Source organism: Lagopus muta, chromosome 12 (assembly GCF_023343835.1).
Source record: "Lagopus muta isolate bLagMut1 chromosome 12, bLagMut1 primary, whole genome shotgun sequence".
NCBI classification, from domain to species: domain Eukaryota; kingdom Metazoa; phylum Chordata; class Aves; order Galliformes; family Phasianidae; genus Lagopus; species Lagopus muta.
This window is the reverse complement of record NC_064444.1, coordinates 19151729-19170323: the sequence shown is the minus strand read 5'-3', so window position 1 is coordinate 19170323 and position 18595 is coordinate 19151729. Positions and strand designations below refer to the sequence as shown.

General features: G+C 42.4%; 1 protein-coding gene across 18 annotated transcripts in view; it reads right to left on the bottom strand.

Moving 5' to 3' along the window:
- Positions 1–17952, bottom strand: part of LOC125699214 (uncharacterized) — a 36308-nt gene extending 18356 nt beyond the window's left edge. For 3 of the 18 annotated variants that reach the window (XM_048958507.1, XM_048958508.1, XM_048958509.1), the window contains exon 1: positions 599–729. In XM_048958507.1, coding sequence (XP_048814464.1) covers positions 599–618 — 20 coding nt within the window. In that variant the 5' untranslated portion in view covers positions 619–729. Of the gene's footprint in view, positions 1–598; positions 755–950; positions 1099–4562; positions 4776–9347; positions 10840–11055; positions 13808–15140; positions 15340–16683; positions 16982–17823 lie in introns of those variants that run through there. The other 15 variants (XM_048958511.1, XM_048958513.1, XM_048958512.1 and 12 more) reach the window with 15 other exon arrangements.
- Positions 17953–18595: the final 643 nt, after the last annotated feature.

Sequence of the window (18595 nt, the reverse complement as noted above, 5' to 3'; positions counted from 1 at the left end):
TACTTCCAGCAAATTTTGCTGGAGCTCCTAGTATTTTTTTCTTTCCTAATGTCCTAGGAGGTATTCTGGTGATACCGTGATGTATGTGCATAATCTACAACTCAGATGATCTAAAACAGTTATTTGATTAAAAACCCTTCGGTCTCTAGACTAGAGGCAGAAGCAAAGAATCTACCAGAAGGGAGAAAGCAGACTACAGATGAGTTAGAAGCAAAGTAACCTGTAGGGGAAGAAGCAATTCTATGATAAACTCATATCTGAACCACACAGTGTTTTACTCCCTCTTCTGCCAGGTTTCCACATAAAATGTGCTTTTACTTAAATGCTACCTAGGAAAATATTAATGTATGATGGATGTACACGTAGTTTACATGCACCAAAGCATTATTTCACATACAATCCTTTGCTTTCTTTACTGCACTGCTGTCTAGATACACACCTATCTCATGCACTGAGTTATATCTAAGCATCTAAAATTAAAAATGATTTACAAGTTGGAAATGAATGACAATAAGCCTTCACTCTTGCTGTGCAAATCCAGTCTTTATGAAAATGGCAGACGAGTCGCACTGTTTATAGTTCTCAAGTGTGTTCCCACCTTGGCTCTGCACTGTGCATCCAAAAAGATGTTGGAAGGTTTCAGGCTGCAGTGGCAGACAGCAGGCTGGAGGCTGTGTAGGTAATGCAGCCCTTCAGCTACAACTGACAGGATCCTTATGAGTGACATAAACGGAAGATCTGGGTACAGTTGATGCTGAGAAACACAAAGTACAGGTTTGTGTACGGTGAAACTGTTACTATTCACACTTTCATTTGACAGTAAACAAAAATACAAGACTGATTCAAATAGCAGACTGACTGCAACTGTGATTATTGTCCGTAATTTACATGCTGGTTGTTCTCTTTTGGGTTAGCTTGTAGTTAGTTTTGTCACAAAAGACCTTACATACCTCATGGATGAGTGAGTGAAGAGATCCACTGATCCTCAATCACCATCCCCAAAGTCCCTGGTAGAGGTAAATCCCAAGAGAAGGCAGGAGATGTTCATACTTACAGCATCTGATATTTGCTGTATCCTGAAGCAGCAACTTCCATTCCCTGTAAAATATAACAGAAGTGAGTGGCAGTTTAGACTGCAGGAAATTTCAGCTAGAGATGGGATCATGGAGGCTGTGGAAATGAGAGAGAACTATGTGGCTGAATACAGGCTAATACAATTCTACCACTAAAACCAGTACTATATCATCTTCCAAACAACCGTAAGAAAATTAAGCAATACCATGTGTTCTTTCACATTTTAACATAACGTGAAAGAACTCTGGATGCATTAATGGGGACGGCAGCAGGGAGAGAGAGGAGCCTGTGTCCCTCTCATCTGCCCTTGTGAGGCCCCATCTGCAGCGCTGCGTCCAGCACAGGAAGGACGTGGAACTCTTGGAGTCCAGAGGAGGGCACTGAGATGGGCAGAGGGCTGGAGCAGCTCTGATGTGACGAAAGGGTGAGGGAGTTGGGTTTGTTTACCTGGGGAAGAGAAGGCTCCAGGAAGACCTCACGTTGGCCTTCTGGTACTGGAAGGGAGCTTATAAGCAAGAAAGAGTCTGACTTGTTACACGGTCTGGCAATGGTAGGACAAGGGGGAATCGCTTTAAACTAACAGAGGGAGATTTAGATTAGATGTTAGAAGGAAGTTCTTTACTCAGAGGGCGGTGAGGCACTGGCATTACTGCTTAGAGAACCCAGGGTGCCCCATCCCTGGAGGTGGTCAGGGCCAGGTGGGGGTAGGGAACTAGGTGGGCTTTAATATCCTTACAACACAAACATTCTGTGATTCCATGATTATATGAACGTATGTTTTATTATGTTCATTATATGAACACCATCTGAAGCAGGATTTGGAATTCAAAGGGAGGAGAAAGATGTGAAATGCTGGATTTTAAAAATCAAGCTTTTCCCCATACTGTCCTCAGAAACTTATAATTGCAATATTCTCAGCTAAGTAGTTTTAACTAGATCGGTGTTGCACATCATTATCTCTGACAAACAGAGTCAGTGCACTCCCTAAAATACCTTCATCTTGCCTCATCAACAGTATCTTAGGGTTATTCTTGGAATCTTTCTGTGCCTCTGTCACCACATGGAATTCTGCAGTGGCTAGGTGGAGCCCAACAGCTACTGTGGTTTGGTTTTGTAACTTGTGCATGTACGCACATCTCCTGCCCTGTAACCCTGACTTATGTCCCTCTCTCATCTTATCACTCTGCTCCTTCCCATGGACTTGCTGGTTTAGACAAGCTTCAACTGAAATCTCTTCAGGGTCCTCCAGAAAAAGTTACACCATACATGGCATGCCGAGTATCACTGGTCAGAGTCTGCAGACGTCATTACAGTAGACATAATGACTTCAGGAATAAGCTCAGCTTCTATAAATTTTCAAGAGAAAAAAAAATATGTAGAGTTTGTTTCTCAATATAACTGCCTCCAAGCTGCCTCTTGAGTGGGGATTTCTAGGAAGGAGAGGTGTTTAGGGACTGGATGAACCTGAGCACACCATGATTGGTGCTGGTACCATCACTGCATGGTCAATGAGGTACATACTGCTCTGTAGTGTTCTTGCTGGTCAGCAGCTTCACAGAGATGTGAGTGTTCCACGAAATACAAAAGGCTTTCAGTGCAAAACCTGAGCCTGTCCTGGCTGAGGTAAAGCAATCAAACCCTCCTGAGCTATTACAGGCTGACTTGGGGAAAAGAACGACAAAGAAGTTCTTAGGCCTGTTTGTTTTCACTGCTGCCAAAGCATAGTGGCATTGTGCCATCTTTTACACACTGAACAACCCTATCCCAACCCTAAAGCCTTCCCTTCACCACTCAGTGTCAGATCTTCCTTACAAATACAGGAAAATTACACTTAACTGCAGAAGAGTGCTCAGGACATAACTTGCCATCCAGGGCTGTGAGGTGCTAAATAATTGCTTATTGTTTCTACCTGATCATTTGAAATAGATAGTTATTATTAATAATATGTTTTAAAATGATACTGAATTATGTAGACAAAGAATTAGTATCTAACAGTTAAATGCCAGAAAGAAAGAGTTTCGCCGATTCTCATGAAAAAATGGGCAATTATTCAATATCTCATCTAACTACAATCAAAATGTAAATAAAAGTACAGCAGCTGGTTGGCCAGCTCAGCTTCAACACTGTTTGATTTTAATGACAGCACGGTTGAACCACTTACTTTTTAAAATTATTGTAATTTGAAAGCAATCACTACCTTAGATATTCCACTTAGACATGACACTGGAAGACACGTTAGTAGTCTCATAAACTTAGAAAAGGTTTCTCTGAATTAATGTAAGTTTCCGGATAAGCCACTTATCCCTTAAATTGCAGAGACAAACCATGCAAATCTACAAACCCTGAGTAAAAATGAGGCAGTCAGAAGGCTGACAGGAAAAAAAAATCTGTCTCATATTGCTCTATAATAAAACAAATAAACTTGTAAATAATCAAAATAATTTACTAAGAACTCCAAACATAGTACAAAGAAGCCTGTACAATGAATATGGGACCTAAATCATTCCAGAATGTTTCTACTTGAAATGGAATCAAGTAAAGCTGTAACAGTTTTTAAGCTACTGCTAATTCACAATTTAGATAAAAAGAAAAGCTATCAGCAGCTCCTGTTTTTTATTTGCAAAATGCAATTTATCTAGTGATTTGTGCAAACAAAATGAAAACCAGTTCAGTCTGTTACAAACCACATCGCATTGAAGAATATTGTTTCTCTCTTTGGATTTGCACATCTGCTTCCACACCTGAACTCAGACTGATTTGGTTTTAGCATCTAAAATGAGAGTTCTGTTATTTATCCAGGCTCTAGTAAGGCTGCTACAATAGTTGGGGGGACTAATGATGTAATACGGTACTGTTAAAGGAAGTTACAGACAACAAAGTCTCACTCTAACTCCCAGGTGATAAGTTCGGTATTTTTTCCAACAGTTCTGCTCTTCTGAACGTTTTTCTTCTTGGACCCAATTCAAATCTCATTATCAAATAACAAAATGTTTTTGTTTTTGTTTTTGTTTTTGTTTTTGTTTTTTAATGATTTTTTCCCAAGATTTTTGCATTATTTAAAAACTTTGTCGTCGTCTCCTGAGAGGTTAGGGGCAGGAGGGAGATGACTATAAAGCCATTTCATACAATCACCGAGTCATTAACGCTGGAGAAGACTTCTCACATCCCCAGGTCCAATCTCAGCCCACCCCCACCGTGCCCACGGCCCACGTCGCTCCGTGCCACATCCCCACTGCCCTGGGACACTCCCGGAGACGGTGACTCCCCCCATCCCTGAGCAGCTGTGCCACTGCATCACTGCTCTTTCAGAGAAGTTTTTCCTAATATTTTCTTATTTCCTATATTTATATCAAGTTTCTAACTTTAAAGATAACTCTAAAAAGTAATTTACAGTGAAGACATTTTTCTTAGCATGTGAGAAACTCTTCTAAGTTAAACTAATATTCAAATGCCCAAAAGGAAGAAATTGGAAGCAAACAGCAACTTACCTTTAGAAATACCAGCATAAAGACGACCAGTGCTGTAGTGATACTGCTGCAGATGTGAGCCTGCAGTTGGAGCTTTCCTGTTCATGAGTCAGCAGCATTGTTATCTCGCCTTTCATTGGCTGCCAGCAAACATCTAAAATTTCCTGGTAGGACATAGCACTGTAACTCCTTGGTGACTGCCGATGTGTTTGCTTGGACTGATTTGTTAGCTGTCTGTAATTAATGAGACAGAAAAAAAAGAGGTCAAATTTTTGCTTTTTTTCCCCCCACACTGAGGAACCCCAGAGGGAAAAGAAAGATTATATAGCACTGAAAAATACTGTATTGTACCAGGTCCAATCATAGATGTGTTTGGAGCCAACAATCATCTCTGCAGTCGATCAAAGCGATATCCCAGGTATAGAATCCCCTTAAGCACTGTAAGTCAATGATCTTAAAGCAGGATGGAAACTGCCATTATCTTGTTAGGGGATTGGTAAGCATAGAGGTTATGTTCATTTGCAAAGGAATAAAGGTGAACTGGCTGGAAAACAGCCCTGCTGAAGGAGGTGTGGGAGCTACACTGGAAACTACACTGATGATGAGCCAACAGCATGCTTCTCATCATGATGGAGCAAATTGTATACAGGACTATTATTAAAAGTACAGTCATAGGAAGAGAATCCATTGTGCTTCAGTACACAAAAAATGGTTCAAATAAATATGTTGAGAAATCAGAGAGAATGTAGTGGGCAGTACCTAGATTGTCTGTGGCCCAAGAGCACACGAGCATAGAAGAGCAGGTTGAAAGAGCTAGTCTTAGGCAAAGGAGGAGGTTAAGTGGTGGTCTACTGCAAGTCTACAACTACTTGAAGATCGGTTTTGAAGAGTTAAATTCTTCTCCATAGGGGCAGTTTGCCACCAGTGGCAGAGGAAGGTGTTTCTACCTCTGAGGTTTAAACCAGAACAAGCTTTTCCACCAAGTGGGTAATGCAGCACTGGAATGGAGCACTCAGGCCTTAGCATCTCTGTCCTGTAAGATTTTCTGGATTCATCTGGGCAAAGCAACTGCTGATCTGACTGAGCACTGCCAGTACTCCTGCCTTGAGCAGGAGGCTTGGCTAGAAAATGTCAAAGATCCAGAAAACCTCAAGTTTAGTGACAGCTTTGTAAGGCCTAATTGTGCTCCTGCTAGGCTTTGATACTGAGAGCTGGGATTGCTAGGCAAGGAGTGGAGACTTTAGGACAAAGCAGACATTTTGGTTGACCACATTTGGTTGACCACAAACTTGACACTTCATGCAGAGTGCCTTTACGTATAGCCCACCTTACAAACAGCTTCATTGGAGACCACCTGTGGATTTGGGCCAAACTTTCACCCCCAAGCAGAGAAGGGAAAAATCATTAACAATTACCTAATCCTCCTATGATGCTGGGAAAGTCCCTTTTATCTAAAATCATGTGGCTAGCACTCTGGGGCTTGAGAGGAAGCACACTGTGAGTGGGAAGTGTGAGCGTGCTTTCAAGCACAGCGAGTTATTTCCTGAAAGCTGAAGCTGTCCAAACAGCACCAACTTTCTCTGTTCAGCACACCCTTCTGAAAGTGAAATTAATACAAGGGAGAGAGACACAGGTGAACAGGCAAAAAAGGTCCTGTAGAAGGTGGAAAATGCAGCGAGTTGCTTCAGACACAGGACCCACTTTCTCCTTCACTTCAATATTATCAACAATATCTTCATTGTGTTGTTTACACTTTTATCAGGCACTCATTAATAATGTTTTCCCTTATTAAGGGTACTAGCTTGTCAGGCCCACACTCTACTATTGCAGAATCACTGCTGGTAAAAGTCCTTACAGTTAATTAAAGAAACTTCTCAGGGAAAGTTTTACATAGAATTCAAAGGACTTAATTTAAAACAAGTTATTTAACACAAGCAGTCTGAGTTGCTTCTGTATTCTTAGAATGTCACATGCTGGGGAAGTAGAGTGCTGGAACAGTTCCATGTTGGATTACTTCTCACCAGTATTGTTTTCAGTTTAAAAAAATACCAACTCTAAAACAAAACTTTTATCCATATTTGGAGAAACCAGAAACAGATAGGACAATCTCTAGTGCAGATGTGTATTAATTAAACATTTCTTGCTACTACTGAACATGTTAATTGATAAGGAAATTTACTACTGTTTTACCTACACTTAATTTAGCCAGGGAAATTTAAAGTCTCTCACATATTCTGGAAATTTATAAATACTGGGCAAGGAACACATCCTATTCAGTATTTAGAGAAAAAAATTGAAAAAAAATCAGTTTGACTGTGAGAAGTAGGTTGTTTTGTTGTTGTTGTTGTTGTATTTTGTTTTGAATTGGGTAAAATGCCCAAAATAAAGCCCTCCAGCAAGGATTAATTGATATGATAGACCTAATGACTATGCACTGATATCAAGGACAGGGAAAGATAGCAAGATCCTGAACCATATGCAGGAGGGAACAAGAATGAACAAGGAGGTAATCTGGAGAGCAATAACATGATTGCAGGATTCCATATTCACTGAGTGAATGCAATCATTACATGAGTGGAAATGCACATAGAATCTGACTAACTGCAAGAATTAAGAATTAAGTTCAGTATTTCAACTATTGGTCATATTTTTCAATTTGTTCATATTGAAATGCAGAAACAGAAGTTTTGAGATTTCAAGGAGCAGATGGTGAAAAAAACTTATAAGCTATTCAAAGTGCCCAAAGAATATATTTTAAAACCTATTCATAGCAGTGCACAAAAGAACAGAGCACCTGCTTCTTCCGTCTGAACTCGGCTTTGTGGTTCACTTGCAAGCTAAAACAATGTAAAAAAATGCAAACACATTTGGTCTTAACCAAAAAATGTCTGGAACCCCCAATACAGGAAAGACAGGGAGCTGTTAGAGACAGTCCAGAGAAGGCCACAAAGATGATCAGAGTGCTGCAGCACCTCCACTATGAAGACAGGCTGAGGGAGCTGGGCTTGTTCAGCCTGGAGAGAAGAAGGCTGCAGGGTGACTTCATTGCAGCCTGCAGTACCTAAAGGGAGCCTACAAACAGGAGGGGAGGCAACTCTGTGAAGGGGGAGATGACAGCAGGACAAGGGGAAATGGTTTGAAGTTGAGGGAGGGAAGATTTTGGCTGGATATCAGGGGGAAGTTCTTTAGTATGAGAGTGGTGAGGTGCTGGAACAGCTGCCCAGAGAGGCTGTGATGCCCCGTCCATCCCTGGAGGTGTTGAAGGCCAGGTTGGATGGGGCCCTGGGCAGCCTGGTGTAGCATTAAGTGTGGAGGTTGGTGGCCCTGCATGTGGCAGGGGGTTGGAGATTCATGATCCTCGAGATCCCTCCCAACCCGGGCCATTCCATGATTCCATGATTAACATCCGGAAAGTAGGAATAATTATGATATCAAAAGAGTACTGTGGTTTAGGGCACACCTAATAATCAGAAATGGGAGCTTTAATAGTAGCAGCATTGAAGGAGGGCCACAGCATAAAACAAAGTATTAATAGAGCAAGGATGCACAACAGAAGAATGAGACAGCATCAGGAGGCTGAAGCATTCAGATGACCCAAATACCAAGGGCTCTGACGCATATTCAGTGAATTCTGCACTCAGTGGATGGCAGAGTTCCCATCATTTCTCAATCTGGTTATGCCAGTTCTGTACAGAATAATTTTTGGAAATGTAGGTTCTGAGGTGCCATTTTTTTTGCTCCTTGTGTGTTCAAGAACTCTTGTGAGACATGAGTACTTACATGTTTGTTATGGTTCAGGTTGGTAGGATTCAAGTGTTCATTATTTCACCTTCACAAAACTACGCTGGAGTGCCCGTGTATAGCCAATGATGATATAACTGTCTGGGTCTGTTCAGCCTTGAGAAAAGAAGACTGAGAGGGGACCTGATCCAGGTCTATAAATATCTAAGGTGTGGGGGGCAGAATGGCAAGGCCAGACTGTTTTCAGTGGTGAGTGGAGACAGGACAAGGGGAAACAGCTGGAAACTGCAGCATAGGAAGTTCCGCACAAACATGCGCAAGAACTTCTTTACAGTGAGGGTGACGGAGCACTGGAACAGGCTGCCCAGGGAGGTGGTGGAGTCTCCTTCTCTGGAGATGTTCAAGACCTGCCTGGATGCCTACCTGTGCGACCTGCTGTAGGGAACTGCTTTGGCAGGGGGGTTGGACTCGATGATCTCTGGAGGTCCCTTCCAACCCCTACAATTCTGTGATTCTGTGATTCTGTGATAACTGGTTGCTTCAGAAAATAACTCCAATCAGGCACATAACTTGCCCATTCTAAGGTGATACATCAAGACACAACATCATGCTATCCATGCCATGAATTTATGGATAAACTACAGCTTCCCATTTCTTTTATTCTTTTGTTTAAAGACAATTATTTCTTCAAACATTCATGCCATGCTGTTTTGGAAAACAGCCATGAGCTCAATCTGTCATTATGGAAATGACTAAACAAAAGTATCACAGCTACTGGCTGCAGGTAGGTTCTATGAAATTAACAGTGACAGCAGCTCTGCTGATTAAGGGCACCACATACATTTATTAATGCTTTTCAGCGCCTTTTTTTTTTAATAGTGGAATCTTAAACAAGTACCATAAAATGTATAGTTCCTGTAATTGTGAACAACAGAGTATTAAGAGCTTTGTGGAAAGGCACACTAGTCCACATCCCAAGAGTTTATGATTGGTTTTGGATCATGACATAGTATGCACTATTAAAACAGGGTGGAGAAACACTAAAGCTCCAGATTAACTACATACCTAAAGAGTTCCACTAAGGCTCATGGCGAAATGACAGAGGCCTGGATGGGTGACCTTCCTGTCAACATGTAACACAGGGATATAGGACAATGTGAGCAGACTTTCACAGCCTTTGTGAATACAAAGCAAAATGCAGGATCTTCAATTTGCTTGACCCTGAGCGTTGTGTTTTTCTACATCACAATGCTGAACCATGAAAATGTAAGCAAAGAAATCAAGCAAGGAATTTTAAAAAATCCAAGATCTTCAGTATCAACATTTTTATACCAATGTAAGGCCAAATTAAGTTTCAAATCAGTGAGACTTACTATGGTCCCAAATTAAGAAAGAATTCTGCATTTTCTTGTTCACTGGAAGATTAGAATACTGCTCTAGATGCCATCTGTCTTTAGTAAATGGGGAGGGGGGGAGGGGGGGTTGGTGTTCAAGTGAGGATTTTCAGTCAGCAGCCCTAAAAAAATGGGTGGAGCCCATAAACTATTCCTACAGAAACCTATAGCACATGAGGGATGAGGCAACAGGATGAGGCCTCTGCATTTTTACTGACCGCTGTATCATCTTAGTCATTTTGTGGCCCTTCTTCCTAATTTATTCTTCCCAGTTCTCCTTCTATGGAGATCAGCACACAATCTTTGAGTATGAACACCAGATCTAGCTGGAAGACCATATTTTATCCCTGTTCTTTCACCTTTTTCTTTTGCAGTCATCCTTCACTTACTCCTCTCCATTCCCCTATTTCAGTCATAATCCTACACTTCTTCCACCTGTTTCTTTTTATATCATCCTGTCTTCAAATTAATGTATCCCATCACCTCCTCATCCCCTCATCCCATTCTTCAAGCATTAAATGGGTCTTTGTGTGAAGCACAGCAGTAACAAATATTTGTCAGTAGGTCAGGCTTTTCTTTCCTACATCATTCTCCTTTTACTCAGTGAAGGCATTATGACTAAGTTACTTTTTCTGGAGATGCACCGGCTTTCATTTACAGTTTTTCACTGTGGAACTTTACTTTTTCCCCTGCAAATCTTCAGCAACAGATACTTTAAAAGCATCTGAAAGATGCAAATTGCTGTTGACTTCCTTTTAAATGTTTATATGATCAAGTCTACCTGTAGTCCTCTTGCACTTAGTGACATGAAAAAAGAACTGCAAATTGCTCCAGTAAACGTCAATGGACTTCCAGTTCTCTCCTTATGGTGAAACTGCTCTGCTGAAACCAACCTTATTGAGTTCATATTCTTTGAATTTGGTCATTAGCACACCAAACTGGAATCAAGTCCAACACTCCAGGAGATGAGTGCTTCCTTTTCTTTCGTGGAAATCAGCCAAATAACACAAAGTATAAAAAAAAAAAGAATTTACCTTTATTTCTCAACAGTCTTAACTCAAGTGTCACTGCCCTGTGTAGTTCAAAGAAGCCTCAATCAACATACAACATTTTTAATTGGGCTAGAATCCATAAGTCATGTAAGCAGTGTGAAGAGAGAGCACCTAAAGAGAAAACAGCGCTTTTGTGAGTCTACTTACGAAACTTTGATCCTTTCAAAGTTATTAATGAAAACATTAGCCCTTGCAGTTTTAACAGATCCTGCAGTAATCAGGAGGTGAAGTATGAGATTTAGCTTTCATTCTGTTGCTGCCAAATCAAAACCCTTTGTAAATACGTTCATTAGAAACCCAGGAGTTTGTAAGAAAGCCAAGCATTACCTGTAGGAGACTCTCAACAAAAATATCTGGTCATCCAGGTGGAAGTGGCATCTGAAAATGAATGATTAAAATATACATTTAAAAACATCTCCCCTAAACAGGTCTCCTGAAGAACTGCTTGACTGGCAAATCTGGTAGCACTATGCAGTGACATTCTTTGAAGTTAAGATATGTGGAAAAGGTGCTGTTTTACAAGTTGCTTAAACCAAGTCAAAACTGGCAGATTGTGTAAGCACAACTTACTCTTGTTAGGGAAGACCTTTCTGCAAAATAACAGAAAACATAGTTGTAAGAACAGAAATGAACTACTAAAGAGTTTCAACCACATCATTACAAGCACTAACCTCTTGAAAAAAATATGAGAAATCTTCACTAAGAAGAATGAACTGCAGGATCCTGTTGGTGGGTTGTCTGCTGTTGTTTGTTTGCTTGTTTTTTTTCTCACTTTTTATGCTGCGACTGCCATTATTAAGCTGCTGTGTATGTTAAGTGTTGAGCATTTACTACAGTCTGGTGGATCTTATTATATAAATGAGGGACTTGGGGTGAGTCTGGTTAGCTACCTACACATTCAGATAAGAAAGTCATTGAAAATGAAATCTATCTCAAGAAGCATAAAGGAGAGCCCATTTGAGATTATCTTCTCCAAAAAAGTTTATCATACCTATAATATTCAAATCGAGTACTGAGAAAAATATTACTGCCTGAATTGTTTGCTTTTTTGCTTAGTCTGCTTGTTTCCAGAGATCTGCCTGTTGTCACTTCCTGATTAAGAAGTGACACACACAGCAATGTAATAAAAATAATGAGGGGGAAAAAAAAAGGGTATATTCACAGTTGAGCAACCAAGTTCTTATAAGAACATATATAAGAATATCTTTGCCTTCTAACTGGGGATTTCCACAGTTTGCTCAGGCTGGTATACATGCACTTGCATCAGTAGTAGCTGGCTTTCTTCCTACCAAAAAGACCACGCTCAAATACCATATGATATAATAAATACTATACATTGTTGTGAACATACATATTTATATAGTTTGTTTATATAGCATCTTCATGTCTACGTAGTACAACTTTGTAAGGATATAGGGTTATCTAGAACAGAAATACATTCCTTTGAGTGCCTGTTCTCTTCAGGCTGCAGAGTCAGATGCAGAGAGCCAGCAAAGAAATTTTCAGCTAAACTTTAACTTGGTCAGATTGAAAATATATACATTTTAAATTACATATAATACCTACTGTCATGAAACATACTGAAGAGATAAAATGGGCCTGTCAGCCTGTTGTCTCTAATGCTAATGCTCAAAGTTTCTTCTCCTTCTTTTTTTTTTTTGGTGAACCTCCCAGAAAAACAAATTATGACACACTGGTGGAAAATTTTTCTGTTATTTTTTTTCTCCTTGCACAGAGAATGCTTCACAGACACTGCAAGTTTCATGTCTGTGATGTCCTTCTAGTGGAAACAGTCTTAATTTATTTAGAGGAACTTTTTCACCAAGTGAAAAGCTGTGGGGGAAGCATCTGAAGAAGATTGGCTTCTCTAAATGGTTTCTAGCAGGCTTCATATGAGTCTTCCTAAACTAGGAGTTAATGCACTGCAATCTGCTAAGACTCAGAGATACAGGCTTTGCTCTTGTGCAGCAGTAACTTCAGTCATCAGGGGATAACTACAGTCTGAATTGACACGAGCATGGTGCTCAGACAACACTGCAGGTGGCTGACTATGAAAGCTGTCCTCAGGGCTCTTGGTAGACAGAGGAGCATCCAGGAAGCTCCCTTTGTAGCTTCTGGGAATGAAAAGAATCATAGAATCATAGAATCATAGAATCACAAGGTTGGAAACAACCTGCAAGATCATCTAGTCCAACCACCCTCCCATTCCCAGTACCACAAGCTACTAAACCATATTTCATGGCTCCAAAAGATTGACTTATCTTTAAATAAAATAAATTCATAGTGCTATATTCACAAGAATCATGGAGTCAGAGAATCCTTAAGGTTAGAAAGACCACTAAGATCATTGAGTCCACCCATCAACCCATGGCTGGGACAGCTCTTGACCATGTTCCTCAGCATGTCTACTCTTTTCTTGAAAACCTCCATGGACAGACGATTTATTTTGCTTTCTTGCACCCCAGTGTAATTTCATTATGTCCAGCACACCACATTACCACTACTTCCTCCTCTTATCCTTTCAATGTTGTGGAAAGTGTGGCTAAATCATTTTCCTGCTGTTTCATCATTGGGATTTTCTGGTAAATTGTTGTAGGCAGGCTTGCAAAATATCCACTTTCATTTTGAGAATCTGGAACCTATTTTTTAGATTCAACTAAAAGCAAAAACTGTCCCTTTCAGCATTAATTAAAAACATGCACTGTAGCATAATCATTCTTCCTTTTTATACACTTTCTTTAAAAGATTAAACTCAAGAGGCTTGCCAGTAATGCATACATACAACAGAAAACAAGGAATATCACTGATTAAAGAAATAGAGCGGAGGGCTGACGGTTTGTTTCCGGCCCTAACAGACAATTTGCACGTTGAGAACATCTTCTCCTTTGCTGAGCTATGCTGTGTGGTTATTATTTTCTCTTTCTGCAAGTTTGGTCCCTCTTTCCTTGTGCTACCTCATTTCTTCAAAAAGTTGTAAACTCCCATCTGGAGCACTGTGTCCGGGCCTGGGGCATCATGCACTGGAAAGAAGAGCTCTTGGAACAGGATCAGAGATGATCTGAGGGCTGGAGTGCCTCTCCTATGCAGAAAAAGTGAAGGATTTGGGTTTGCTTAGCTTGGGGAAGAGAAGGCTCTGGGAAGAGCTCACAGCAGCCTTCCAGTACCTGTGGGGAGCTTATAAGCAGGAAAGGAACTGACTGCTTAGCTGTTCTGATAGTGATAGGATAAGGGCTTTAAACTAAAGGAGGGGAAAATCAAGTTTGATGTTAAGAAGAAATTATTTCCTCAGACGGTGGTGAGGCCCTGACAGCCACCCAGAGAGCTGCGGGTGCCTCATCCATGGGAGTGCTCAAGGCCAGGCTGGATGGGGCCCTGGGCAGCCTGCGCTGGAGGGCACCTGTTGGCTGGGTGATCTGTAGGATCCCTTCCAACCCAATCCATTCTAAGAGTGAAATTTCACCAAAACTTTCTGATGAGCAGCTCGAGAACTCACTAGGAATTGCAAACAATTATATCTAACCAGATGTGTGTTAGTTTCACCAAAAAAAAAAGTTTTAAAAAAAAAGTCAAATATTAAATATAATAGTTTGGTGTTTGTAGTTTTGGGTGTTGTTTTTTTTGTTTTTTTTTTTTTAAGTTTTTAAGTTTTAGTAAAAAACAAATAGTAAAAAAAAAAAAAAAAAAAAAAAAAAAAAAAAAAAAAAAAAAGTGTTGTTCCTTATATTAACTCTATTACATATTTTCTATGCTGGCTAAGACAATTCCTCTTCACTCTCTGCAGGCCAGGCAAGCCAGAAAGTTGGGCACCCATGGGTTAGGGAGTTTCTGTAGCAGTGCTGAACGAACTGGTGTAAGGTGAAATGATACAAAGAAATACAAGAGTTTGAGTTAAAAGGTGCTAGCAAAACCAGTGTAATAATGGTGATACTTGCAGGAGAACAGGAGCAGGAGCTTCACTGGCCCATGTGAAACTAATTTAGAAGAAAACTTTCAGGAATGCTCAGTGAATGTACGTATTTATGGTACAGAGTACATGTTTGCTTGGTATTGATAAGCTAATCTATTTATCCCACATTCTGGGATATTTTTACACTTAGCTTTGAAGACCATTGCAAATATTGGTGCTAAGTTGGCACAAGTACAAAGCATTCTAAAAGGATTTGGATTATATTGCTTGGCTCAAAGGTGAAATATTTTGCAGGCATTGAATAAAGGGCTGTTATATTGTTAAAACTGTAAGAGCAGTTGAGCACGAACAATGGAAACAGTATGGGGCCATTATACAATATGGGGGTGTAGTTTGGAGTGTAGAATAGACATGGAATATTGTAATGAATTTCTAGAATTAATTGTAATAACCACTCCTTGTACCATAAATATGCACGTATTCCCTCTACAATAGAGATGTTTACCTGCCTTCGGTATGCAGGCTAGGAAGCAGTTATCCTCCCTTGGTCAGCCAAATAAACACACCTGCTCTACAACTACCTCGTGGTTATGGAGTCTGTTCCGTAAGTCAGCATCAGGTGTTCTGTAAAACTTGCAGAAATCTGTGGAACCAGAACGGCCGTGGTATTTGCGCCAGGATATGGAGAACAAAACAGGATGTATCTGCAAATGAATCGGACATAAACTTTGAGTGAAGCCACAGGAAGTCATGGAGAAGATTCAGCTAAGAAAGAAACAGAATATACTGTCAGTAAACATTTTGATGGGAAATATTTATTTCTGAGAAAATTAACTTAATTCTTTGAGATTGCAAGTTAAGGGACAGCTGCACAGATGTAACAGTTAAGTTTTAGAGCGCCATGACATTTCAAAAGTAACAAAATATGTTTACAAAGGTAAATGTATTTTACTAACATTAAGCAGAGATGAAGTTGATGAGGCTTTTTATGGGAAAATAAAGTGGAGTTTCTCACACTCTTCTCAAGAGAACGTCATTTTACATTCTTAAAAAAAAAAAACCCTTTTCAGAATTTCCTGATCAACATGAATATGTGAGGATCACAGTGCTGGAAATATCCGAAGAATTTGTCAGGACGGTATCTATGATAAAAGCAGGTTTTATTCGCGATTGCGACGGTGGGCGTCCCACAGAATCCCACAGAATCACAGAATCACAGAATCACCCGGGTTGGAAGGGACCCCAAGGATCATGTAGTTCCAACCCCCCTGCCTAGCAGGGCCACCAAACATACACATTCAGATCAGGTTGCCCAGGACCCCGTCCAACCTGGCCTTAAACACGTCCAAGGACGGGGCATCCACAACCTCCCTGGGCAGCCCGTTCCAGGGCCTAACCACTCTCCTAGTAAAGAACTTCCCCCTAACATCCAACCTAAATCTTCCCTCCTTCAACTTGGATCCATTTCCCCTAGTCCTGCTGTTGTCAGCCCTTTTGAAGAGTTTACTCCCCTCCTGGGTGTAGGTTCCCTTCAGGTATTGATAGGCTGCAATGAGGTCACCCCGCAGCCTTCTCTTCTCCAGGCTGAACAAGCCCAACTCCCTCAGCCTGTCCTCATAAGGGAGGTGCTCCAGCCCCCTGATCATCTTAGTCGCCCTCCTCTGGACCCTTTCCAAAATCTCAATGTCTTTTTTGTACTGAGGGCTCCACACCTGGACACAGTACTCCAGATGGGGCCTCACAAGAGCCGAGTAGAGAGGGACAATCACCTCCCTGTCCCTGCTGACCACCCCTCTCCTGATGGAGCCCAGGATCCCATTTGCCTTTCGAGCTGCCAGAGCGCACTGCTGGCTCATATTCAGTCTCTCGTCCATCAGGACCCCCAGGTCCTTCTCTGCCGAGCTGCTCTCAAGTACCGCTCCTCCCAGTCCCGCGAGCAGGAGCATCGCTAAGGACGCAGTGACAGCTTTTGAACCTTGTTTCCCCTTTTGCCTGCTCCCCCTCCCCCGTCTCCCCATTGGCTGGGTACTCCAGGTTCACAATCTTACCACGGTCTACATCTGTTAATTGCTGTGTCACCTGGTGTCAGCCAGCAGCCATCCTGTTGTTTCCAAGATGTCTCAGTGCTCTTCCTGTCGCATTGATATGGTGATTTTCTTCAAAGTCTTCCTTAAACAAAGAGCACCGGGGGGAGAGGAGGGTGCCTTCTTAGTGTCTCTTCAGGCACTTCCCTGGGCATCTCACCACTTGTTCTCAAATGTGATCAACCTCGTGAAGGATATTCTTGCATTGTGTATGACAAAATATTACGTATATACTGAGCGTGCATTCCTGGCGAAGGTTCATCTAGAGGATAAGTGATGCAAACTATCAGAGACCCCCTCCAAGTAAAGTAGACTCCCAGAAAGAACTATGGCAGCGGAGGCCATGAAATAAAAAATTCTTATCTTATTGTAATGCAGAAACACCATTTGATTTCCACAATAGCAATAGCTACATTTTAGAGGTCTGAGCCCTCCAGATTAATAAATCCTTCTCTACAATGCTTCTGTGAGGGACCCATAGCTGCAGTGTTAATGCACAGCTGGTTTCTGTGTCCCACTGACACGACCAGCTAACAAGCGTGCTACATTTGTTTGCTGTTCCTGCAAAGTTGAGACTGAAGATCAACTTCAGAGCGCTTATTAAAATTACTTATTTACTAAGAAATGTTTTTACTTCTGCTATTACCAGCTGAATTGAAGTCCCTGGCAGTGGCAAACAAGTAATAACTTAGAATCATAGATGTGTTCAGCTGGCTGTCAATTGACACACCAAAATTTTTTCCTCTGCAGCCACATTGCTCCAAAACCGCAGTGATGTTTAGGATTTTTGTGACCGAAATGCAGGACTCAGCACTTGATCTTGCTGAAGCTCATCCAGTTGGCCTCAGCCCAGCAATCCAGCCAGTCCTGATCCCTCTGTAGGGCTTCCTACCCCCAGGCAGATGCACACTTGCCCAGCTTGCTGTTGTCGGCAAACATAGAGGGAGTGCGCTCAATTCCCCCATCCAAATCATCAGTAAAGATACTGAACAGTTCCAGATCCAGTACTGATGCCTGAGGAGCACCACTTGCGACTGGCTCCCACCCAGCTGTAACCCCATTCACCACCACTCTCGGGACCCGGCCCCCCAGCCAGTTTTCTACCCAGTGAAGAGCGCACTCGTCCAAGCTTCTGCAGGAGAACGCTGTGGGAAGCAATCCAGGGCTTCGCTTAAGTCCATACAGACTACTCCACAGCCTGTACCGTCCCCTGCTCGCAAAGGAGACGAGGTTGCTCAGGCAGGACAGCCTTTCACGAGCCCACGCTGGCCGGTCCCGGTCCCCTGGCTGTGGATCGCAGTGGCGGCCGTCCGCTCCGCGCCCTTCCCGCCGCCGCCCTCACGGCGGACGGAGCGCAGATCCGCAGCTCAGCGGCGCTGCTCCACCGCGCGGCGGCAGCGCGGGACCGCGGAGCTGCGCTCCTGCGCCGTGCGGCGGCGACCCGAGAGCTGGGGTGTGCGGCGCCGGTCTCCGCGGAGAGAGGCGAGTCAAAGGTGGGAAGAAGGGGGAAGGACGGACGTTTTTACAAGTTGGCGCGGAGAACGAGCGGCTGCCAGGCGCAGTAAGAGCGCACGGCCCGTGCGCTCGCAGATGGTCAGGTGCATCCAGGAGCCGAAAATAAGAGACTCGGTTTTTTCCCTTGTCACGTGGATGGCGCGGAGGAAGCCGTGCAGGCGTTTACTGCCGGTGGGCGTTCGGTTCGTCGGCCCCGGGTCGGGAGTCGTGGCCTCGAGGGCAAAATCACGCGTTCTTCTAGCCTTAGCTCTTGTGCCGTTGCTCCCGCTGTGACTCGGCTTCCCCCACGGTGTTGTTATGAGGGTGGTTCGAGTTGTAGATATTCGCGCCAGAAAACACTTCTGTGCCTGGAAACCCCTCT